Source organism: Triticum aestivum, chromosome 7D (assembly GCF_018294505.1).
Source record: "Triticum aestivum cultivar Chinese Spring chromosome 7D, IWGSC CS RefSeq v2.1, whole genome shotgun sequence".
Classification (NCBI taxonomy): Eukaryota; Viridiplantae; Streptophyta; class Magnoliopsida; order Poales; family Poaceae; genus Triticum; species Triticum aestivum.
This window is the reverse complement of record NC_057814.1, coordinates 409144776-409170057: the sequence shown is the minus strand read 5'-3', so window position 1 is coordinate 409170057 and position 25282 is coordinate 409144776. Positions and strand designations below refer to the sequence as shown.

The following is a 25282-nucleotide window of genomic DNA, read 5'->3' as shown; positions in this document are numbered from 1 at the left end:
ATTGCGTTTGCACACTCCAATCCCATCCCTTTACTTTCTTGCAATTAGAATCCTTTACTCTTTCCGCTGCTCATACTCTTGCCATGCTTGCTTGAAATGTATTGTGAATGCTTAAACTTGTGCTAAAACTCCACCTTAACTTGAGGGACTTAAAATTTGCCACTTTTACTTGTTGAGGGTCTAATCACCCCCCTCTAGACCCCTCTTCTCGATCCTTTCAGCAATAAATGGCAAAATACAATCAAAGAAAAGATGTTGGACAGTTTCCTATTCACAACAAAAGGTATGGTCATATCACCAAAAAATTATGAAACTAAAGTACTTATGTAATCAATGTCAATTATGTGAAATAGGTGTGCTCCCCACACAGTCATCCACCCCACCCGCTTGAACACTGCTGGCGCATGAGCTTAAATGTCTTTTGTAAGTACAACTTTTTTGCATAAGAAGGAGATGAACACTTTGATTTTTATGAGTGATTTCATATGCCATAACTATTTTGGATCTAAATCTGGTATGCATATACATTAAGGCCAAATACATGGAGAGCACAAAAACAACACCCCGGTGGTACCGTGGTGGAAGCGGTGGAATAGAACCCACCCTTTTTTGAAACTCCTACAACCCCATCACCCCAATTATGTGCGTCATCAAAAGCATTACCCTGATCAACTTTTCCCTCTATTCGATCAGAGCCATCATCATCATCATCATCGTCTGCCTCCTTCTGCTTCGAAGGACCTTCGATAGTGTCATCAAGAACTTCATTTCCCCAGTCATGCATCATTAGACATCCTCTTATGCGGCATCATTTTTGCAAAGAACCCATGAAGCTCCTGAAGGTCCTGCCGCTCATAGCTTTGCTTTGAGCCATTTGTGTGACTCTCTTTTTGGCCACTAACCACTTGCCCCATTGCATTTTTTCCGATGGGTGAATACCATCCCCACATTCCTGCTTATCATGCCCAAGCAAGCCACAACCCTCACAGAAGTACCAGATCTTTTCATATTTGACACCCAAAAAAATGTCCCTCCCCAGCTAGATTAGTGGAGTCCAACGGGTCAACTTTTTTGCTACTTCAATACTCGCTTTGACCCTGACATAATTCCTTCAAAGTACCGTGTTGAGTTCATCTCGACACTCCTCATAGTCCTGACCCACCTTGTGAGTTGATCAACTATCGCTTCATTCACGTAAAGATCATGAATCTTATGGATACGCGCCCACAAGACAACATGCTGAAGCTTAACTGATTCCGACGACGTCCTGCCATCATACTCCTTTATCAAAACCATCAATCCTCGGAAGATCCACGGAGCTAGAACATTAGCCTCTTCCAGTCACCCAAGCAGCACACGTGAATCACAAAGAGGTTGTCATCCACCTCTCGAATCTTTGGATCATGATCTAGACTTCCTATAATTTTGAACGCCTCCTCGAGTGATGCACTACTAAAAGTTTTCTTCATGTTCACTTTTGCCACCACCATCCAGCGCGCCGCCTTTTCCAATTTCCATTCTCTTCCTCTCCGACGTACACATCATCCAATTCGCGCTCTTGCAGATATGTCAAGCGTCGCCTGCTTCAGATCCACCCCTGACTCAACCCTCTTTACCTATGTTGTCCCACTGGAAGAACCTGAGGCCGACATGCATTATTATCTGGGCCATCTGGCCGATCTCAACAAAAAAAACAACAAATGAGCTACGTGACTTCATTCCTATTCTGGAGCAGAACTACAAGGTCACAAGAGAGTCCGCGCAAGCGCACGGAGCAGGGGCACACCGCAGCTGCCAGTAGTAAATACTCAACGCCGATCGCATCCCAGCAGAGTAGGTCAAAACCCTAATCGCCTAGGGTACTCGGAGCTTTTCTTCTGTGCCGCTCACTTTTTTTTTTTTTGAGAGAGATCTTGGGTATGACATAAACAACCTTAGACAGCCCGGCAGCGCCATAAGAATCAGCCCGGCCCACATGAACTATTTTAAAGACACGCAGCCCAGTCGACAAACCCACAAAGGCTCCTGAGATTTCTAATCCTCTTCTTCTTCCTCCAGCCTACCCCTCTTCTTCCCCGATCCCTCCCCCAAATTCGTCGCCTTCCACTTCCCGGTCTTTTGTTCCTCACAAGTTCGTGGCACCAACAGGACGCAACAAGCCAGCCCCACTGGTACCGCACTGCCGTGGATCGACCCTTCTTCCTCTTCTGCCGGTAAGGAACCCTAGCTTCTCTCTTCGCTGCGGCAGCGGCCGTCCTCTCTCTCTCCGTTGCCTGGTTTTCTTGGATGCCTGGTGCTCGTAGTAATCTAACCCATCCGTCCGTCCATTCATGGTTGCTCCGATTAGGTCATCCTAATTCCGTCCGGCGCGAGATCGATCCCCTCAGGGCGCGGCGCGCAGGTGCGGGAGCGGCTTATTTCCAAGAATTTTATCTTTGGTTGCTAGCAAGAGACGGATAAGATGAAGCGCAAGCGCGGCAGCACGCGGGGCAAGAAGAGTTCTTCGAATACCACCGGGGGAGACTCTTCGTCGGCATCTCCGTCCAGCCCAAGCACCGAAGAGAACATCCCAGCGGAGAATGCGCCAGTCTCGAGGTCCACTCCGGCAGTGCCTGAACCATCTCCTCCTCCTGAGCCGGAGAAGCCGAGCGTCCCTGCCCCAGCTCCGGTTCATCCCGCCGCTGATATACCGTACGCCAAGCCCAAGGTGGGGGCAGTATACGGTCGTGTGAAGCTGAAGTTCAAAACCTCCAAGGCGTCGGAGCTCAACAATAGTTCGTCGGTAGCACAGGCACCCGCTGATGCTGGTAAATCTCAGACTGCTGCCCCTGAAGTGAGCAAGCAAGTTACTGCCGAAATAGGTATCGCTGCATCGTCAACTGGCCAGACAACTGATAGGCAGGAGACGGAGTTGAGTGGTTCTGATAAGGACAAGGCGGCAAAGAAAGCAGGAAGCATAAAGTTCGTGTCCGCGGGATTATCTTCTTCAGCACAAGATAACACCCAGGACAGGGAAGTTGATGAAGTACATGAACCTCTTCCAAGTAAGCAGGAAACTCTTTTAGGAACCGAGGAAAGTGAGAGTGCATCGGAGCCAAAGAACTCACAAGGGTCAGAGATAAAGCAGTCTACCCTGGAATCTCAGCGCGATGAGAAAGAGTTAGCTGCTGCACTTGAAGTGAGTACAATTTGGCTCAACTTTATTTGGCGTCTTTTGATTCTCCAAATATCACATGGTAAAGACCTGAAATAAATGAAACCTTTACTGAAATTCTCTTTTGCTCTCAGGCTATTAAGAAGGTTATGAAGGTCGACGCAGCTGAGCCATTTAACACCCCAGTGGATCCTATTGCTTTGGGAATACCTGTGAGTATTTTGTGGTGCCTCTTCTTTCTTTTCAAATCACCTGGAACTTTGGTAGGCTTCACACACAAATATATTCCTTCTAAAAGATCTTAAACACTTAGTTGAGTCAGCCCCTCATAAGTCTCGGTGTCGTATAGTCACTTCCACAAAATGTCTTCAGTGGTGTAGTATCGATCACTTCCACTGAATTGGTTCAGACATCTACTTGCTATGAGTATGCAGGTTTCCATTTCCCATGCCCTATCTTTTTCTTCTGCAATTTTTCTGGGGTAACTCTATTTTCAAGTAGGTTGCTGCCCCATCTTTAATTCTATGGCCGAGTAAATAAAACTGATGGTTATGATAGGGCTATTGATCTATGGCATACGTGAAAGCTCTGCCTAATTATATGATTAATTTGGCTAAAACCTAGTCAAGCTTTCCTTGCTCACAAGATCAAGTTCTGAACCCCAGTCTATTTGTTTTTCTTGAACATACTGATAGTAAGAAACAGTAATTACAAATGCAGACCACTTCCACAGCAGTGTCTCAGACAGACTTCTCTAGCTGCATGTCTTGTGACCTTTGTTCTAATTACCTAAGAAACTAATTATATACATGCAAGCTCCTAAATCAATTGCTTATGGAAAATAATTCACTTTATTTTCATGTGATTTTTTTATTCTCCTCACACTTGCAAATTGTGTAGGATTATCTTGATGTTATCGACACTCCTATGGATTTTGGCACAATATGTCAAGATTTAGAACGTGGAAGCAAATATATGAACTCAGAGGATGTCTATAAGGACGTGCAGTTTATATGGGATAATTGTACCAAGTATAACAGTAAAGGTGATTACATAATAGAGCTTATGAAACGGGTAAAGAAGGCCTTCATGAAAAATTGGCTGGCAGCAGGCTTGTATTCTGATGTGCATGAGAATGGTAAGTATTGAACAGATGATAGCTCCGAACTTGTCCTTAGTTAATACTTTTATCTAACATTTAACTTGCATATGAGTTCTTTTCAGTAGTTCCTGTTTCACGTACTACTATATATGTACCGTTATGAGTCCGTACCAAGGAACAAAGGAAACATTTTCTATACTATAAGACATCTTTATTATCAAGTCACTTATACCATCAGTATTTATGAATTTACTGATAAGTTATTTGACATAGTGATTTTTTTCCGTTATTGTACTTGTGTATTGCATAACATAACAAGTGAAAAAAATGACTTCTAATATATAGTAATGCTGTTATACCACCTCCCTTCCAGGCTTTTGCATTTCATTGTATTAGAAGTTTAGCAATGTTGTACACTGCATGATCATTTATTTAGCTGTATATAGTTTTCTTTACCTGATAGAATACATGTGTTCATATATATGATCAGTATTTCCCAAAATTTTAGGTGGCAATTACAATACTGGTGATGAGGATACCAAAGTTAGTTCAAAAAGCAAGTCTAAGCAGAAACGGCGTCGCCCAGGGTATGTAGTTAATGTTGTTTTGTGGCCACCTACAAGTTTTCTTTATCTATTCAATTAGAGGCTAGACTATCATATGATATCATGTCTTATGTGCTGTGGGCCATGCTCTTCAGAAATCATATCGACTAGAAGTTTGGAACATTGAAGTAGTGAGATTCAAATGAACTAAGTAACATATTGTACTTTGCAAAATGATTTGAGCAGGATAGCATCTATACACTACTAGAAACTACGATTTTATCTAGAGCCATATATCCTAGCTAAAAGGCAAAAAACCATAGGTAAAGGCTTTACCTAGAGCTTGCCCTAGGTGAAGAACCTTAGGGGAAGAATAGTCGGTAAAGAGCTCTTTCCCTAGAGTGCCCTTGTCAAGCTTTTGGGAACCATTTCTTTACCTAGAGCCGTAAGCTGTAGGGAAAGAATTCAACCTGGCTGCTTGTCCAACGTGGAAAGGTAGTTTACCTACAAGCATGTTTGGCTCTAGGGAGAGATGGTGGGGTCCTTTTGAATTATGCCACGTCACAACTTGCCCTACAGCTATTTCCCCCATATGTTCAAATAATACCCTAGGGATACATCATATTTTTATCTGCCATATAAAAATATGCAACTTGAATTTAAATTCATACCAGCCATAATTCAAACAATTCAATTCCGAGCCATAATTCCAATTTATAAATTGTAGCCAAAATTCAACATACAATGACACATACATTGGACTCATGGTTGATTTCAAGCCAGAATTAAAAAAACACACTACATCTAAAATTTCTACAGCTAGCAGAATACCTAAATCAGCATGTACAAGCATTGTTGGTCAGGCTAAGTATCTGCTACTGCAAATAACTTGCAACAACATGTTATCTATGCTCGATAGACTTCAAGACCCAGAAAAGCAAGGATCAAGAGGTTGGCTGCCGTAGAGGGACAAGCGAGTGAGTTAAGTTCGAGATGCACTGGATAAAAAACATCTTTGCAGCGTTAAGCTCCAAATCTTGGGGAGAAGCATCCAAGTGAGATTGTGATCCTGAAAACTAGTGATGGCAGGCAGTTTAGCATGTAGTTCAAAGACTTGAATATTCTGGTAGGCAGCATAATGAATGTAATTTGGACAATATGGACATAAGACAAGAGGATTTAATTGCTCCCCACACTACACATAGCCCCTGCATAAAAAAAAAATCCATGATCATGCTTTGCACAGAAGCATGCATATAATCACAACAGTGCAGATCACCACACATAAAGCTGTGCACATCACCGAAGCATGCATTTTAACATTAACACCCTAGAGGCATACATAGTTTGTATCATTTCAAGTTAGTTCCAGAAAACTTACATCTGAGTGTTGCTGCACACACAAAGCTGGCGGTTCTTGATTAGTTTCCAAAATCTGCAAGAGAAGAGCTCAGATGTGAAAACATACACGATCATGCTTCAAATGTATAGCGACTTGCTAGCTAGTATGATAAGTGCTTGATGGCATAAAGTGATTTCTGGTTCTTGGTTCAGTTTTTCATGAACGCATACAACTAAGGTTCATGCTTAGCTCATTTCAATTAACACTACACAAGTTTGCATATAACTAGAGATTGAAATCAAATGAAAATTACATGGTCAAGCCACAAACAAAAATAATGCAGAGTTGACGTGAGACACGAACAGTACATACATGAACATGAAATTGAATAAGAAGTTCTTGGATGAGAACGGTGCAATGATGTCTTGCCGGTAATAACACAGTAGTAGACCCATTGAAGAGAGCCAATTATCCATGGGGCTTCCCCGAAGAGCAGTCATTTATAATTTGTTCGTTAGCCGCAGATATTGGTCGTCGTAAGATCCCCAAGCTTCAAGAGCCAATGTAAGTTCAAATATTTGTGAAGAAGGCCATGCATAACTAAAAAATGCAGAAATTAATTCAAGACATATCTAGAGAATAGCGACTCTTTGAAAAGAGCATAAATAACTAACAAATTATTTATATGAATATGAAAATTATCTCTGGCAAACTCATGACAAACTTGGTCTTGCCGCATTGAGCTACTTAAGAAATTATGGTAAGCACGAGTGTGCCAATACCGACATACACCTTGCAACTGCTATTGTTTTCCAAATATGCAGCTGTTAATAATTGCTTTCTGTCTGAATTCCTTTCAATGAGTAGTTGATGGCATAGGAGCTGCATAGTAGTTCTGATAAATCCAGGATATTATGCCATGAGACAGACACCATTTACAATTCCAAAAACACTCTACAAAACATGTGACCTAAACACTAAACTTGTCGAACTAACAAAAAATCTTGTTCAGTATTCTCATGATTTGTTTGCCAACACTATCACTATCTTTGCACTGAGCATGTTAATTAGTACTAGGATTCTTACGCTTGTCTACTGCTGTTTAGGAAGCTCAGTACATCATGGATCTGTTTTGGATGAAAAAGAAAAATAGTACCAACGTGTTAACCTGATTGCCTAGATGATTAATTGCAGATCATTTTTTTGTTCCTATTTGTGCAATATGGAAGTACACATGGTTATTGGCTAGTGACCCACTGGGCATGTAATTTATTTTCGTTCTGATTTTTTTGCCCCTCTGTTTCTTGATAAAAAGTTCTGCCTGATTCAGGGAGACATCAATGGAAGTAGAAGTAACACTCCTCATGTTCATGTACTCCTTATAGTGATTTAAAGCGTCCTATATTAGTTTACAGAGGGAGTATGTACTGTTATACGCACCAAAAATCATGAACATTAATTCGGATAGGAAACATGTAGCAACATATCCAGAAAACAAATGTCATGAGTACCTAGATTCATCAAAATTCATCAGTTCCAATAACCATAAGTAATCACCAGTAACTTGCAAGTTATTGAGCATGGGTATACCTTCAATAGAGGGAGACTTGTCAATGGAGGATGGTGCTTGCAGGCGCCGCCGCTGTTGTTCCCTGCTCATCGGCGCTAGCCCAAGTCCCTGCTCACTGCCGTCGCTCAGTCTCCCTATACACCATGGAACCGAGTAGCCACATGTTTCCTCTTGTCCCATCGCCGCATGGGCTCACCTTGCAGTGCCTATGGTGTGCCAGTGCCAAGATCTGTCGGTGCACGAGGAAGGGGTAGGGGCGAGGGGCGGCGACCTTCAGAGAGAAGGAGGTTGGCATGCAGCGGAATCACAACCGGCGGTGCTTGATTTGTGACGGAAGGGGGGAAGAGAAGGAGGGGCGGCGGCGCTGGATCTGGAGAGTTGGGGGAAAGTGAGATGGCCGGACATGGAAGACCTAGACTTGGTGAAACTTTTTGTCCACTAGCGCCAAGCTCCTTTGGCCCATATCACTGCCTAGTGGGCCCAACAGCGTGGGCCGAAATAAAACGCGCGGTGCTAGCGTGGGAATGACAAAAAAATAATAGTTGCCCACCAAAAATAGCTTTCACGTGGTATCACCGAACCTCCTTCCTATTTTTCTAATCAACATGGTGTCTGCATGGTCTTCATTACCTAGGGGCCAAACATAACTGTAGGTAAAGTTTTACTCATTTATTTTCACCCAAAAATCATCTTTTCCTAGAGCTTACTGTTCATAGCTTTTGTTTCCCTTGAGGGGAGTCATAAGCTCTAGGTAAAGTGGTAAACTCGTAGTTTCTAGTAGTGATAAGACCTATTTGGCCAGGTATAGTGTCCTGTCGACTTCTATCAGAGAATTCCTTATTTGGCCCTTCCTTAAAATCTCCTTCCCTATTTTTTTTAGCCCAAAATAAATTTTTCTTCCCTATTTGACGCTCAATGTAACTTTTGCTTCCATTTAGGAGTAACGATGTTAAAGTGTGAGATGAGAAGACCTTTTTTGCCCCTAGCGCATTGTGCGGCTATACTGGATATCTAAGTAAACAAGCAATCAGTTCCACACAAAAAAGAAGAAGCAATCAGTTCACCGATGTTCTACAGATGTTCATGAATGTTGCACTCCAATAATTTGGTCCTTAGCTGAACTTATCTGTGCGTATAAAAGCCTTAGGAAACGTCTGTAAAACATGTACTACCATATCTAAGATCAGTACCATATTGGTTTGTTCATCACGTTCCAAAAGTATTACGCACTATTAAATCCTCTAAATAGCCCACGGTCGGAACTAGTACACATATTTAGTCGTAGACCAAGCGCACGGTCGGCAGACGAGAATGCTTCCTGCTGGCCACGACCAGCCGGAGACCATGCACACAGCCGGTAGCGGAGGACCAGGGGAACGCCGCCAGCCAGCCACACGCAGCCGGAGACCACGCGTTTGCCTGGACTGAGGCAGTCGCCGCCGCCGGTCGTCTCATCTTGACATTAGCCTCCTCTCCGGTCGTGGCACGGGAACAGGTCCACCTCGTCCATGTCCACTGGGACAATGTCCGTCACCTGCAGCAGCACTGTCCGGTGCTCACCCACCGGCTTCGCCACGCCCGTCTTCATTCCTTCCAGCAGCTTCAGGAGCACGCCTGGTCTAGTGAGATGTATTTTGAGTTAGTCTAGGTGGCGATTAAGGAAAGGATCATGAGAAAGGCTGTCTCTGTTATTTTTTTGGAACATCAACGAGTTATTGGTCGTGCCGAAGAATTTGTGTTGGTTCTTTTCCTCGAAGTGGAGCTTTGCATGGACAGCCAGCTGCGACAGGAGAGGACGATCCTAGAAGACAGGAGAAGCTGTTCACACCTTGTGGCACCACTGGAGCCGGCGCAGCCGCGCCGTGGCTGTGCTCGCCCCAGTGCCGTGGGCTGACCCCTCTGCGGTGGTGTTCGCCGATGGCCGAGCCGCACCAAGGCCTTCGGCAGCTACCATCCTTGGTTTGCGGCCTCTGCAGACGCATTTTCCCCTTCCACTTTGCCACCATCCGCAGCCTTGCGCCGCCGCCGCTATGTGCGAGAGCAAGTTCTATCGTGATCCATCTCTCCCCCTTTTTTCCTCTCTGGTGTTTAGCGTACAGGGGCAGATTGGTCCATGGAAGAAAATACTGACAGGTCAAATAGACGGAATTGTACCAGATTTGACGGAAATGTAGTATAGGGGAAAATTGTAAATAGTGTCAAAAAGGGAAGAACATTTTGTGGAGGGCCAAATAGGGAAGCAAATTTTAAGAAAGGGTCAAATAAGGAATTCTCTCGACTTTTATCAACTGGCGATACTGACTTTTATTATTATTATTAGCTTATTTTGGGATTAAAACATAAGTGTAAATTTTTTTAGGATCATAACAGAGATATGCATACTTCCTTTTAAGTTCTTACAATTGTGTAGGGGCTATTATGCTATTCTGTTTGTATTTTGGAATGGAGTAACCGAGTAGGTAATACTTTCCTGACCTATGTGACCATGTTTGTGTTGCAACATTCTTTTTTTACCTATATGTGGCTATTCTGTTTGTGTTGCAACATTTTAGTTGAGGGGCATTGCATCGTTGTTCCCTCAAATAGTTAGCTAAGTGATAATTACCACCAATGGACACTAAGGGGTAAGGGCATATGTTCCTTGGTTATTCATGGTAGCTTATCTAACCGTGTCATGTTCGTGAGACTGGATATAACACATAGGCATGGTGGGTTTGTGCCAGGCGCACATATTTTTCCTTGATTAATTTTGTTAGATTAATACTATTTAACAGGATGGCAGAACACGTGGACTTCCTAACAAACAGAAAGCACATTATCCCAATATGTCCAGCTGCTGAATTTTTGGCTCTCTATGCTACTGCAGGAGATATTACTCTATATTCTTATGTGTGTTTGAATACAGGAATGATCGACACAAAAATGATTGTGCATGTGCTGTTTGTCAAGTTACACGGCGTAAGAAGGAAAGGGATGAAATTTTATCTGTTGATAATGAAGTCACTGTAGTGAACATTTCTGAAGAGCGCAACATGGAGGTTAGAATCAACATCTAAATCCTTGGTTTCGGTGTCATGCATTCCTTGTGTTCTGTATGCATATATATGAATTTTTCATCTATTACCTTTTGAGGTGAGGCTGTTGTGTTGTGTAATGTACACCGGATCTGTTAATCTAGTTGCTTCCTTTTATATTTGAGTAATACCACACCATGCTCAGTAGAATTGACATGCTTCTGTTATCTGTGTTTGTGTGTTTGTACACACTAAATAACTCTTCACCATATCGGGGACACAAATGTTCCTGGTGTCGTTTAAGTAACTCCATAACTGTAGTCATAAGTTTTTCTCATCATTCATTCAGTTGTCGTAGTGGAAGGTGTGCTTTTACTTCATAGACACTTAGCTTGCTTATTCTTGGAATGTAAATCTGTATCACCAGCTATGTGGATCGTCTTCACCTTGAATGCTTGAACTAACTTGAGCTTTTGCACGCTAGGTAAACTTCGGTGATAATAATCCTGGTAGTCATGACACAGCCTCTAGTAAGGAGCAACCACGCCATATTGATGTGTTTAAAACAACAATGGAAGCAGATGATACGCAGACTCAGATGGAAGATCCTGGAAAATCCCTCAATAATCCATCTCCTGACTATGAAGATGAGGTCTCCAGACAGTATTCCGAGGATAAGGAAGAGGAGTATAAAGATCTGAACAGTCAGGACGAACATACTTCCACTCAGCCTAATGATGATTCAGTAGCTGGACATCATGAACAGAAGGTAATTTTAGCCAGGCTGGTATCCTGGAAATTTCAACTTCTTTTTGTGTATGGTGTGGCAGTATTTGACAATGTTGCTAGGACCAACATGGGCAAAAAGGTTCATAATTGTCTTGTTAAGTGGTTGGTTTTTCAGCCTGTATTCCTACCTTTGGTAGCTGAACCATCAAATTGTTCCCGGCAACTGGTAATATATGGAAATATAACATTGACTTGTATTGCAATGTGCCTTTTGTCCCACTCATATGCTTTGTCGGTTCTTCTATTAGTGCACATTGCGCTGTTTCTCTTTTCTAGTGTACCCACATCAGATGTTAGTAACCGGATCAAGATCAATAGGCATCAACCATATATTGGGTAAAAGTCATTTCCGTATGCCTGTATATTTTCAGGTTTTGTTTTGTAAACGGTGCTTTTTGTAATCTGACTGCAGGCACAGACTGAAATTGTCCAGGAGGTGGAAATGGAGGATTTGCCCATTCAACAGGAGAACGAGTCATTCTTGCAAGTCTGCGCGCGCCTTTTCCCCAGCAAGCAGGGCTCCGTTTTCAGGGGTCGTCATTCTCTGTTCCGTCAGCAGCGCCGTTTGGTGGCACCAAAGGAGAGCCCCCTACATGCCGCCCTGACAGCGATAATGAAACGGTAGAAAAAAAATTCCATGAGCGGGTTTCTTGTGAGAGAAGCTCCAAGCAGCAGCATCACGACTCGGGGAAATCTCTTCCCTGAAGACATGGAAGCTGGTTGGAATATCGCTGATGACGCTCGGGTACGGAATTAGTTGGAGGATACCTGTCTAGGAAGAATTCTCTTGGTGTAGACTTGAATTTTGTATGCGAGTATCACATGTCGTCAGTGTCTCTCTCTCATTGCTTGCCGGCCTGGCATAGGGTTGTCCCCAAGCCTATAATTCCATTCTCAAGGGAGGCTTTTAAAGTAGTGTTTTGAGCTGATTCTTCCGGCCAACTGCTACCTGACTCTTCTTGAGTTTGCTTGCTCAGGCCCAAAACAAAATGCTAAAAAGTTTGATTGGGATTGGGACTGGGATGCATACATGATTCATGATTGAATATTGGGCCTGAAGATTTCTACATACATTCTCTCATCAGTTGTCCTAAACCTGTCACCTACTCCCTGGAGCAGGCTTACTATAGTAAGGATGGTCTGCGGACAAGTGGCGCTTTTTATGGGGTTTCTGCTGTTCTGCTGATAAGGTCTCTCTGCCTGGCCTTGGCCAGCAAGCGGAGAGTTTTGGAGTAAACACTTTGCCGTCTTGCACGTCTGTTTTCTTCCGCATTTCTGTCCTCCATAATAGCACTTGTTTTCTTGATAATATAAATAAAGGGGTGTACCAGTTGTCTGGAAAGACTGGGCATTCCCCAAAATTACATACATATAGTATGTTATAGTATGTAGAAAATCACCCAGGCAATACTTGTGCGACGGTACAGACAAAGTGGTAACTTTCAGCCTTTTGCTTGAAGAAGAGTAGGAAAGCTTCCAAGCCCACGTAACTTGGACTGAAACCTCGTCCAGGTCCAGTGTGGGTTTTTGTTAACCAAATAAATGTCAAAAGTTTAAAAAACAGTAAACCACCACTAACCTCTTCCGACTTGGCCGCAATTCTGCAGGGACTGTACAGACTGGGTTGGGCTCTTGATTCTGAGGGTAGAGTCAGTCGTTTGTTTATTTCTTTCTTTTTTGCGAGGGAGATTCAGTCGTTTCCACGGACTGCGCAGTGCGGAATCAGATGCTTGGAAACCCTAAAACAAAACAAATTAATTTGTTTGTTGCTGAACGGGAGATATGAGTATATGAGAGCAAGGGCGACCCATTTCGTCCGCTGGCGCTGTTTGGGTCGGCGCGGATAGAAAAGGCGGCCCAACGCGCCGACCCAAACCGACACGCGTCCGCTTGATGTCCGCATAGTGACCCATTCCCGGCTCAATTTTGAGCCGGATTTCCGTCGGCGCGGACGCGCGCGCGCCTACTCCTCTCCCCGGACCCGTTGGTCGGTGGCAACCATCATCATTTCCTCCCATTTTCCCCAAAAACCCTCCCGCCCGCGTGCTCCCGCCCCACACCCGCCATGGACGACGCCATCGACCTTGATGCCGTCGCCGGCCTCGCCTCCCTCGCCTCGTCCGGCGCCGCCGCCCCCTCCGGGAAAGACAAGCCCCGTGCCCCTCGCAAGACCGCCACCACGGCCAAGAGGAAGGACCTGAGGCACACCGCGGACGCGAGGGATGAGGCCGCCGCGCAGGCCGCCGCCGCCGCCGCGCAGCAGGAGGTCACCAACGCCCGCGTCGCGGCGGCAACGAGGAAGGCGCTCTACATGCTAGGGTTAAACCCTGGCCAGCACGGCCTTGTCAACGCCGCCGTCGCCTCGGCCAGCACCGGCTCATCGGTGTTTCCTCGGATGGTGCTGCCCGCAACCCGATGCCCGGCTTCCACGTGTACCCATTGCTTTCGGGTCATCAAGGATGAGAAGAAGTTCAAGGCGCAATATGCCGCCCTCAAGTCGCGTGGGGGGAAGCAAGCCGTGGAGGAGGTTGGGGAGGGCGAGCCGGCACGGCCGCGGGGGAAGAACAACTCCAAGAAGGAGGACAAGCGGGATGCGGCATCCAACGCCTTGATCGCAAGCGTGGAGGGCATGATGAACAAGAAGGACTAAAGGAAGGAGGAGCGTCGGCGTATCAAAGAAGAGCAAATGAACGCCTTCATGGAGATCCAAAGGAGGAGGCTTGAGATGGACGTAGAGATGCAAGCCAAGCAGCTTGAGATGGAGGCGGAGAAGCAAGCCAAGATGCTGGAGATCGAGGCCGCCAACGCCAAGACCAAGGCGAAAGAAGTGACGCTCGCGAGCATGATGACTGGGGTGAAGATCATGAAGGTGGATCTCAACACCGTGTCACCAAGGAAGAGGCCGTGGTTCGAGAAGATGCAAGCCGACATGCTCAATTTCCCCGACGAGTGATGCCGTGGCCGCGAGCGCCTTCCTTTTTTGTATGCCGGCTTGCATGCTGGCATGACCACGAGGCCGCGATGGCGTGGTCGAACTCAAGTCCCACCCCATTTTTTGTGTGCTGACGTGTGTGCCAGCCGCTGGCGAGTGCGCCAGCATGTGGCGCATGAACTACGGTGATATTTTTTGAAGCCGGCAATGTATGCCGACGCTGGCATGGTGCCGGCATGATCTGTGGCCGCATGCCTTTTTTAAAGTTGAGTGCGGACATAAAATGGGTCGATGTGTTGAACGCACTGCCGACCCAAATGCAAAATTGGGCAGACGCCGGCCGGGCGGCCGACCTAAACGGACAAAAAGCGGATAAATGCGCCGTCCATTTGGATCGACCCGTTGGAGTTGGAGTTGCTCTGACACTTGCTGAGTTCCTCTTGGTGAATGAAAGTATGATCTCTCCATGTCCATGACGGATGATTCCATCTTCAATATGACATCTGTATTTATCATTCTTTTTCCAATGCCATTTTAACTAGAACATGTTCAGGGTTAATACAACCATTAATTATTAGAAAACACACTAAGGAACAACCTACTACTATAATTAGAGGCCAAGCCTACAGAAGGCCTCCCCGAAAAAAGGCTAGGGTTTCTCCGCCTCCCGTCGGCGCCGCCGATCCGCCTCGTCTCCGGTGGCCTAGGGCCATGGTGGCGTGGTGGATCCCGGCCCTTGCCGGAGGGTTTCATTTTTAGATGTTCTTCGAGTTTTGTTAGGTTTGTGTCCTGCTCAGGAAGACGAGACGATGACGGCTCCCTGAAGATGGAATAAGGTTTTCCTTGCCTAGCCGCTATCCCGGTGGTGTGTCTAGCATCTTCGGTGGGCGTGTCGAGGTGTGTCTCTGACGGATCTGTCCTTGATGGATTTGCTCGGATCTGGTCATAGTTCCTCTATGTTCATGTGTTTTTAGGTTGAATTTTTCTGATCTACGCTAACTTTAACAGGCGATTGATGTTCTGGTGTGCTAGTCCTATGGGGCCTTAGCATGACGACTTCCCTACTGTCTACTCAACAAGTTTTACCCGACTCCGATGAGGGAGGGGCGAAGACGGCGGCGCGTCTTCGGCTCGCTTTAGTACTTGTAGTCGTTGCTAGGTGGTCTACGGATCGAGATGCAATTTTTATTATTTCTGGTATTCGCTGTATTGCCATGATGGGAGATGAATAGATCGAAAGTTTTGAGTATTGTAGTATAACAAGTTTTCAGTATGTTTTGCAAAAAGAAAAAGATTTTAGTATAATGCGGAAAGCACAAGAGAATAGTGAAAAGAAAAAGAGAGAATAGTATTGCTTCTCTGCTGTTAGAGATGCCCTGATAATTCCCCCCAAAAATAAAAAGATGCCCTGCTAAGTGGTTATGCACTAATTTGCTTCCAGTAACCGATAATCCATCCGGCAATCATTGTGGTTTTGGAACTAAGCAGCAGCTAGAGAGCTAGCTAAGCCAGGCACCAAAGTGACGGAGGAGAAACTCACAAGCTAGCATTGACACTTGAATTTCAACGGACCTAGTCAAGTCTACCAAACCAAACCAAAACAACCTCCCTCACCTCATCATCGATCCATCATCACAATCACACACACACATTTCTGAATTAATCTACTCCGTATAGCATGACTAAAATATAAAAGTAAAACCAACCCAACCCAACGAAACCCAACGCGGACGCGGTGTACTCGACTCGTTCTCCGTCGATCCATCCATCCACCCACCTACAACCCCGAAACAGAAAGCCAAGCCACCAAGCGAGAAATCAAATCCAAGCAAACCGAACCAAACCCGAGCTCCCGAGCTCCATCCATACATCCATGTCGTCTCCTCCCTCTGCCTCTCAATGCTAATGTCTCGCCGCCCCGGCCTCGCCACCAGCACAACGCGCCTCCTCGTGCTCGCCTTCCTCCTCGCCGTCGCCGCGGGCGCCGCGCCGCCGTCGCCGCGCCAGTTCTCCACCGTCGCCATCTCCCACACCGCCAACAGCACGCTCGTCTGCGCCCTCATCATCGACAGGGTCAACGAGGATGGCGGCGGCAACTCCAAGCTCCAGTGCAAGTCCATGCCCGACGGCGGCCTCACGTCCTACCCGTCGGCTGACATCCCCTTCAACGCCATCGCCGCCGGCAAGGACTTCCTCTGCGGCCTCATGGCGCCCGTCGGCGGCCACGCCGCCATGCGCTGGTGGTCCTTCTCCGAGGAGGAGCAGGCCAGGCGGTCTCGCCCCGTAGGCCGGCGCATCTACTGGGGCCCCTCGCTCCGCTCCATGTCCGCCGGCGGCCCGCACGTCTGCGGCCTCTCCGACGACCACGACCCCACCTGCTGGGAGTGGCCCGGCCTCGACCTCCCCAAGGGCCTCGACTTCTCCCTCATCGCCCTCGGCCAGGACTTCCTCTGCGGCATCGTCAAGGGCAACGACACCGCCATGAGGTGCTACGGCGGCCGCATGCCGCCGACGCCCCAGTTCACGGCCGACGGGGTTGCTGTCACGTTCCAGACGGTCGCCGCTGGGCGCCGCCACGCCTGCGCCGTGGACAAGCTGGGCGGCCTCGTGTGCTGGGGCGACGGGAACCCCACGGTCCGTCTCGACGAGCTGCCGGCCGACATGATGGCCATGGCGCTCGGCCGCAACACCACGTGCATACTCGCCGGGAACGGCACGGTGAGGTGCTGGGGCGTGAAGGTGCCGGAGGAGTACACGCACACCACCTTCGTCTCCATCGAGGCCGACGGCGACACGGTGTGTGCCGTCATGACGAGCAACTACTCCGTCGTCTGCTGGGGGAACGACGGCCGCTTCGACGGGAGGCACCTCGTCTACAACAACACCATGCCGGGAGCCTGCGCCCCTAAGAGTAACTGCTCCTGCAACATCGTACCGGACTCAGGGAGGCTTTGCGGCACCGGCGGCGGATTGGGCGGCGAAGAACTCGCCGTGTGCAGCCCGTGCAAGCAGCCACTGAACGCGTCCAGGATCGTCGTCAGCAATGGCAGTACGGCCCAGCTCGGTGACGACGGTGGTGATGCGAAGAAGAAGAAGACGCTCTTCGTGGGGCTCGGCGTGGCCAGCGCCGGCGTCTTGGTGATCATCGTAGCAGGGCTGACGTTCTACGTGCTGGCGTCCAGGAAGTCGGACAAGAAGGCGCACGCCACCGTCCGGCTCGGGGAGTCGTCGTCCAGGCGGCTCTGCCGCGACGGCGACGTGGAGATCATGGTCATGCCGGCGCGGGAGCGCTCGGCTTCGCAGCCTGCGCGACCGCTCGGGTGCGAGGAGTTCACGCTCAAGGATCTCTCGCGGCTGACCAACGCGTTCGCGGAGGAGGCCAAGATCGGGAGCGGCAGCTTCGGGTCCGTGTACCGCGCGAAGCTCCCCGACGGGCGGGAGGTCGCCATCAAGCGCGCCGAGCGCGCGTCCACCGGTGCGCGGCGGCGGAGGCGGTTCGACGCGGAGCGGGCGTTCCGGTCGGAGCTGAGGCTGCTGTCCCGCGTCAACCACCGCAACCTGGTGTCCCTCCTGGGCTTCTGCGAGGAGCGCGGCGAGCGCATCCTCGTGTTCGAGTTCATGCCGCACGGCGCGCTCCACGACCACCTCCACGGCGAGGACGCCGGGTCCGGCCACTCCCCGCTCTTCTCGTCATGGGAGGCGCGGCTCCGCGTGGCGCTGGACGCCGCCCGCGGCGTCGAGTACCTGCATTGCTACGCCGTGCCGCCCATCATCCACCGCGACATCAAGCCGTCCAACATCCTGCTCGACGACGACTGGACGGCCAAAGTCTCCGACTTCGGCCTCTCCCTCGTGAGCGGCGCGTCGGCGTCGGCGAGCCCGACGACGACGTCGGGGACGGCCGGCACGGTGGGGTACATGGACCCGGAGTACTACCGTCTCCAGGAGCTGACGGAGCGGAGCGACGTGTACAGCTTCGGCGTGGTGCTGCTGGAGCTGGTGACCGGAAGGAAGGCGATCCACCGGGACCAGAGCCAGGAAGGGAGCGGGTCGCCGAGGAACGTGATCGAGTTCGCGGTGCCGGCCGTGGAGGGCGGAAACATCGACAAGATCCTCGACAGCCGGGTGCCCGCGCCTCGGGGGCACGAGGTGGAGGCGGTGGCGCGCGTGGCCAAGATCGGCGCCGAGTGCGTCCGGCCGCGCGGGCGCGGGCGGCCGGTGATGTCGGAGGTGGTGGCGGAGCTGGAGTGGGCCGTGACGCTCTGCGAAGAGTGCGTGGTCCGGTCGGCGAGCGGCGGGCGGAACAGCAGCTCCCGGAACGGCGGCTCCGACATGTCGCGGTCGAGGTCGAGATCGGAGTCGGAGGACCGGAGCCCGTACCACACGCGCGAGTTCAGCTTCGGGTCGGGCCGGGTCGCCGGCGTCGGACATGCCAGGTCCTACTCAACCATGTAAAGATTTGATCTTTTTTTTCTTCTTTTACGGTGTCTGTGTAGGAAGGGTGAATTAGTTATTGTCCATAAAATTTTACAGGAAAAAATACAGTGAGAAATCAAAACAAGTTCTCATAATTTTGCAAGAGATGGATGGATCGATCAATGGGTTTGCTGTAAATTGTGGCGGTTAATTTAACGTTTTGTGGTTCGTGGAGAAGATGAAATGAAACCACAGAGTATGTAGATTTAGGGGAAATTTTAGTAGTGGTGGGTTTGTACGTACTTGGTAGGTTGTAGGTAGAGCTATACTTAAAAGCTCAACAAACAGCTGTTGATTATATATACATAAATGAAAAATAGGGTCATATGGTACATGGATGCATCTATAAGTCATACCATGATTTGATTCTCTACCGTCTTGTACTACAAGTCTACAATAATGTCCCTTGCTGTTTTATTATCTCTCGTTTCATTCTCTGCAAATGGTGGTTGTACAAACACTTGAACGTCCACATGAATATGAAAATGCATATAGTACCACGCAAAGGCTAGGTGTATTTTTCTTGTGGCTTAAGTTGAAATTAAAGATCATTTCAAGGACACTTGCTGTTGGCAGGTAACTTGATGAGGTGAACGACTGTTACAAGTGGTACAATTAGTTTGGTGAAGTCTCCGGTAGCTCACCAAACAAACAAGGAAAACATCAATCAGAAATAGAAATTATTAAGCAGTCTACCAATTTCTTTGTTTGTATGCTGTCAAAGATACCGACGTAGACATACATATATTAAATTAAAGGGACCACGTCAGTATTTTTCTTCCAAACGGAGAGAGTAGTATTTTGGTTGATAGTTGTAATTTGACCGGTAAAACATCTGATGCGTACAATGATTTCATCACACCGCACCCAACTGCCAGAGGTTAATTAGACTGGCAGTGGCATTTTATTAGGCAACAATGGACTAGGCAATATGAAAATTCTGCTGTAGAGAAAGGCAATATGAATGAATATATGAATATGAAGAGAAGAAGGTGGCCACCACTGCACCAAGGATGTGGAGAGGGAGAAGCTGGATTCCATCCAGACTAGCTGTATTGTAGGGTGGGCAGACCGTTTCCATTTCCATTTCCATTTCCACCCAAAAAAACAAAGAGAAGAGAACAAGAAAGCTATACTTTTTTTGTTGAGGAAAGCTATACTTGCTGTTGGTGTGGCATGTAAATAAAAGTATTTTTCAAGGTCAACCCCTTGAAATTGAAATGGGATCTTGCTCCAGAAGGTCAGCTCCACACACGCCATTTGCAGGTCTACAGCTGTGTTTGGAGAATGGACTGAATTGAACCCTTCTGTTTGGACCGTATCCTATCCCGGCCATTCGTTCCACGCGCTTTGTTTTGGTTTTTTGTACTTTCGCAGTCAGGACACCAGCCGAAAACTGAAGATAAAACAAGTAAAGGAAGAATCGTTTCAACTTTCAAGAAGGGAAGGGAAAAGAAGAGGCTTTTCCAGCTGTTCATTGATTTGGTGGCTCCTCCCCTCAGGTCGGCGCCCGGCTGACTGACTGACGGTCACACAATGACAATATATACAGTTGCGCTGCCGCGTATACTCTGGGAGCTGGGTGGGGTGGGATTTGACGTGTGTTCGCTGTGGCTGGGGTAGTGTGCGCATCAAGCAACAAGTGATCGCAATCGACTCGCGGGCTTCTTTCCGCCGAGCTGCTTTAATTAATTTCCCTCCCTCCCTGGCTGGCTGCTTTGCCGGGTGATCGATCGATGGAGATACTCTCCCACTAGCCACGTACAGGAAGCTTCTGGGTCCCTCCCTCCCTCTCTTGCCCTCCTCGTTACGTACGTAGGTTGATTAACGCAGCACCTTGTTTCATTCACATTAGCAGCCGGCCTTTTTCCGAATCCTATGCCAGGATGTGTTTTTTCAGTTTCACATCTCCTCTTTTCTGAATCTGATGCTGCTGCTTGCTACCAGTGGCAGGTTTTGAGGCAACCCGGTCGTTTTCAGAGCGGTTGCTATAGGTGCCAAATGAGTGAGTGAGAGAGCCTTTCCGGCCGGCCGGTACAAGGCGTTTGCTTCTCCGTTGCTTCCTTCTTTTCTGCCTTCCTGGTTCTCGGTGCTACACCGCACCGGTGCAAAGTGGCCGACATCAGTTTTTGCTACCATGCATAGGCTGGACGAACTATCCAGTGCAGCTGCAGGCGTGTATTATTGTACCACATTTCTCGAGAGTGGCGATAGAGCGGACGAGCTCGCTTGCTCCTGCTAGGTGGACGAATGGAATAGCGTGATGTTGGAGCTGGCATTCAGTGCTTGCAGAAACACAGGTGAGTTTGCGCAGGGAAAAGGTACGCATGTGGACGTGGGCCAGTACGATGAAATAACGACGTGGGTGGGTGCAGTAACGGAGAGCTAACGATGCCGTCGCTACAGGATGAAGCACACTCTTTTTAGTTGGGATGCAATACTTCCATGTAAAACAAGTTATTTTGGAGCGAATGCACTTCCTCTAAAACCGAAAAAGTTTTTTAAGGGAAAACTGAAAAAAGTTAGCAACACACTTCGCAAAAAAGCTACTGGAGGGAACGCTTTATTATTATTATTATTTTCTGGTTTTATTTACATTTTATTTTTGATTTGTCTATTCTTTTGGGTAAATTGCATGTGCTAAAAAAAATAGTGGACGTACGTTAAAGAGTGGATATAAAGAAGTTAATGTGAGGTTCTCAAGAAAAAAGTTCATGTGTATTTGAAAAACTATGTTTATATGTGTGTAGAAAATAACAGTTGCGCGACATATCCCGACTCCCGAGGAGAACATGTGCCTAGTGATTCCGTGAGCGGGCGAGCTCGTGCACTCCTATGACTATTCGGATATAAATACATTTGAACTACATGTATAAACAAATTGCCTCTCTAGCACAATGACAAATAATCGTCTTGCCAAAAGAACTCATAAGCTCTTGACATTCATAGGTTATGGTGGCTATCGATGCTATGTACACGTTCAGATCGAGCACCGAGCGAACAATCTTATATCCTATGCTACCAAACATTAGTTGCTCTCATGCTACCATTTTTTTAATAAAAACTATCTTTAAAAAATTCAAAAACAATTGTGGGTGTTTACAATATGTAGGAATTTCAAGTTAAAATACGAAATACACATGGAGAAAAAAAGGCAAATCCGAATGTGAACAGTGTCATTTTACCTTTTGTCTTTTAGTGATAATGTCATGTTGAATTTGTCTTTTTTGTTTCTCAATGCGTATTTCAAAAAATTATTTGAATTTTGTACAGATTGTAGACACATGTCTTGTGAACACTCATAATTACTTTCAGAATTTTTTGTAACATGTAAATATGTTTTTTGAAAAATGATAGCATGGGAGCACCTAATGTGTGATAGAACCTGATATTCTCAGCATCTTGAGATAGCTGTTTGCTTGAGTCGCAATGCAGAACCAGGTTTCTTTTTTCTAGTGTGCATACACAACCAGATAACCAGAGCGATGAGTCCTTTACACTGTTGCCTTGAATTAGTCTACGCTCTTGCAGGGTAATGAACTGGGACGCGGGTACAGGACGGAGCGGGACGTCGGGGCTGTTACCGTGGAATGACGTGACGGGACAATGTGGGCCAGCTGCGTACATTAAAGTTGCATCCTCTGACCCATGAGCTTATTCCTTTCCCAAATCTTGAGGTGTGGGACGGTGTGTGATACCGTGACCACGCGAGGACGAGCGCTCCTTTCAATTTTCGCACATTTCTCACGCTACTATGGGCCATTAAGGCACACGTGCATTCCATCTTGCATGTGTGCATGGATAGCGAAAAGTACCTCCTTTTCCTCATTCTGATCGCTTCGACCAAACATTTGTATTCTCCTGTCTGCTAAATCAATGAAGCCAGCAATAACTGGATCTTTCAAAAAAAAACAAAACAATCTCAACAACAACAACAGCAACAACAAAAATCCCCGAGAAACCACATTACTACGTTCAAATTATTAAACTTGGGGCCACATATGCATCAAGTATAAGATGTTGATTTATTGCCACAGTTTCTCTACTCCTACTATAAAAGATTCACTTCGTGATGATGGTGTGTCTGTCATCCGCCAATTCTGATCATTAGATTTGCATCTAACGCATGTGAGGTAAGTTGTGACATTTTTGCAACAAGACCCCACCTCTCTGCTCCAATTTGCAGAAAACACCTTAATATCTTGAAACCAACCACACACCCTTCACCTCATCCAAACAACCACGAGGAATACAATTTGAGTGAAACATAACATACCTTGGCCTACCGCTTTCTACGAGTAAGGTGCCCCACTTTGTCACTCTTGCCACTACTTCACAAGCTCGAGAAGAAGCTCTCCACTTGACGAGCTTTGATGTTCTGGCGTGACGACAGTCTCGCTCTTGCTCGGCATGTACTACGTGTCATCTGTTTCACTACCTCATCGTCATCACCTTCAACAAAGCGATCATGAACTTGGTGAATCACATCATTCGGAACTTCCTTTGGGACAGTCGCAAGGACGGGTTTGGTGGCCAGTGCCTCCTCAACTGATGAGGACATCAATACCATTGTTACACCCATAGCCCCTGCTGCTATACATACTGGACCAATCACTAGAGCTCGTGCACGCCAATTGAATTACCAGGTACTTTCGTTTCTTGGTAATAATTCTAATGTTCATGAGAATATGATGCTGGCTAAATTGGATACATTTGTGTTGATTACTAATGAAGGCCCTAGCATGGACAAGAGAGATGAACACTGGAGCGGAAACAAGCATAGAGATGAAGGCGCGTGCGAAGGGAACCAGAACGGCGTTTCTAGTGCAGATTTCAGTACTTTGAAGCCTCCTTGATGACATACAAGGACATCAACAAAAATATACAAGATGCCCTTTCATAAATTTCGTCCATAGCTTATAATAGGTGCCACGCCACCTTATTTTTGGGCCAGGCCCATGTAATTTCGAAATACTTGAATATAGGCTGTTTTTAGAGTCCGTATGTGTGGGGAAACAAGAGTTACGGTTGCTTTCGGACCCCTCCTCCAAGGGTCACGAAATCCCCCCTCTTCCTCCATATACACAACCCTTAGGCCGTCGTTTAGACTTTGGGTTTTGTTTAGATTAAAGTTTGCCATAGCCGCAACTTCGCGTACTTCATTTGTGTTCAATGACTAGACCAAGACATCACAGAACCCCACCTTGATCAATAAAGTTTTCATCTTATATTCGCAATATCCAGATTGCAATCTCAGTTTCTTGCTTGTTCTTCATTTGCTTGCAGGAAATAGACCCTCGTGGTCAGGTTGATCATGCTCTGGCGTGGTCAATAACCTCTCGGAGTTGGTTTAGCGATTGCTAAGGCGCGATATCCTCGCACGTTCGTAGTTGGATCTTCAAAGTCTACTCCTCCGAAAACGATAATCACCATCTCATCGAAAGATGGGACACCTTTACCTCTATCATCAACTGACAGTGTGTGTGTCGCTCAGCCTCGTTGGGCCAGCTCGAGATTCGAGATCTCCAGAGCTCCGGACAAGTGGGAGCGAAGGGCGGTACTGCCTTGGGCGCAATGCTCACCAGGGGTACCACGACCGCCAGGTCTGCCCCGGTGACATCCGGTGAGATGACGTTGGCTCTTGCCAGGGCTGCCGTGACGACCCCCAAGCATGCCCCGGCGACGTCCGGCGCTGTGCCCTCCTCCATCTCGGACATAAGCCTGCACCTCATGCGGCGGCCGCCACTGCCACAGTTGTCCTTGCGTCGTCGCGGTTCCAGCTCCACCGCTTGCACCATCCGCCGCACTCTGCACCGAGCCAGCAGTATCGCCCGCTGGTGATCCCTGTCCGCTTTTAGGACGACCCTGGCTAACCTGGCGACTTGCTCGTATCGCGTTTCCTGCTTCCTCTGGCCATCGTCGTGAGAGGCGACGGCATGACCGTCGACCGCCAAGCCGACCATTGTGCCTTCAGCCTCGATTCCGCCGTCGCGCAACTCCATCCCGTCGTCGGCCGTTGGGGGTTTCCCGGTATGTGTGGGTAACTAGCTAGCAAGTGGATCGGTAGCGAGTTGCCGTCGCCGGGCATTGTTGTGGTTATTTATAGCTAGCAGCTGGCTAGGGGATTGGGGATTTTACAATTTACCCCTGTGGACCACAGGAAGCTGTCGCTGGAGCGCGGGAAGACTGAGTGGAGCACACAACCCGACAACCGCATGTGGTGTCACATGTTATCATACACGTGTTAACATAAGAAAACGTATGTGTAACTTACTAATCATCGCACACGAGTACTTGAACACGCATCGTGTGCGATACCCCTAGCCATCGCAAGCATCTAGTTTGCATTTTTCAAATT

The 25282-nt window shown here is 47.5% G+C and overlaps 2 protein-coding genes and 1 long non-coding RNA gene across 3 annotated transcripts; 2 read left to right on the top strand and 1 right to left on the bottom strand.

The window, feature by feature from the left end:
• Positions 1–1988: 1988 nt before the first annotated feature.
• Positions 1989–12562, top strand: LOC123164313 (bromodomain testis-specific protein). The gene is made up of 8 exons (XM_044581738.1): positions 1989–2213; positions 2348–3178; positions 3289–3366; positions 4055–4292; positions 4765–4843; positions 10619–10751; positions 11212–11496; positions 11929–12562. Exons 2-8 carry the CDS (start codon positions 2462–2464, stop codon positions 12139–12141), a joined length of 1743 nt encoding a protein of 580 aa, XP_044437673.1. The 5' UTR covers positions 1989–2213; positions 2348–2461; the 3' UTR covers positions 12142–12562.
• Positions 6183–8073, bottom strand: LOC123164315 (uncharacterized). The gene is made up of 3 exons (XR_006482298.1): positions 7734–8073; positions 6516–6693; positions 6183–6236 (listed from the first exon to the last, which is right to left on the bottom strand). It is a non-coding gene; the product is annotated as an uncharacterized lncRNA (long non-coding RNA).
• A 3460-nt stretch (positions 12563–16022) lies between the features above and the next one.
• On the top strand, positions 16023–19256 carry LOC123167372 (serine/threonine-protein kinase-like protein CCR4). Its single transcript, XM_044585215.1, has one exon. The coding sequence runs from the start codon at positions 16348–16350 to the stop codon at positions 18901–18903; it is 2556 nt and encodes an 851-aa protein (XP_044441150.1). The 5' UTR covers positions 16023–16347; the 3' UTR covers positions 18904–19256.
• The last annotated feature ends 6026 nt before the right edge of the window (positions 19257–25282 follow it).

Coding starts and splice junctions, on each gene's coding strand:
- LOC123164313 (XM_044581738.1), top strand. CDS start 2,462: ATGAAGCGCAAGCGCGGCAGCACGCGGGGCAAGAAGAGTTCTTCGAAT. Junction 10,752..11,211: donor CTGAAGAGCGCAACATGGAG/GTTAGAATCAAC, acceptor TTTGCACGCTAG/GTAAACTTCGGTGATAATAA. Junction 11,497..11,928: donor CTGGACATCATGAACAGAAG/GTAATTTTAGCC, acceptor ATCTGACTGCAG/GCACAGACTGAAATTGTCCA.
- LOC123167372 (XM_044585215.1), top strand. CDS start 16,348: ATGCTAATGTCTCGCCGCCCCGGCCTCGCCACCAGCACAACGCGCCTC.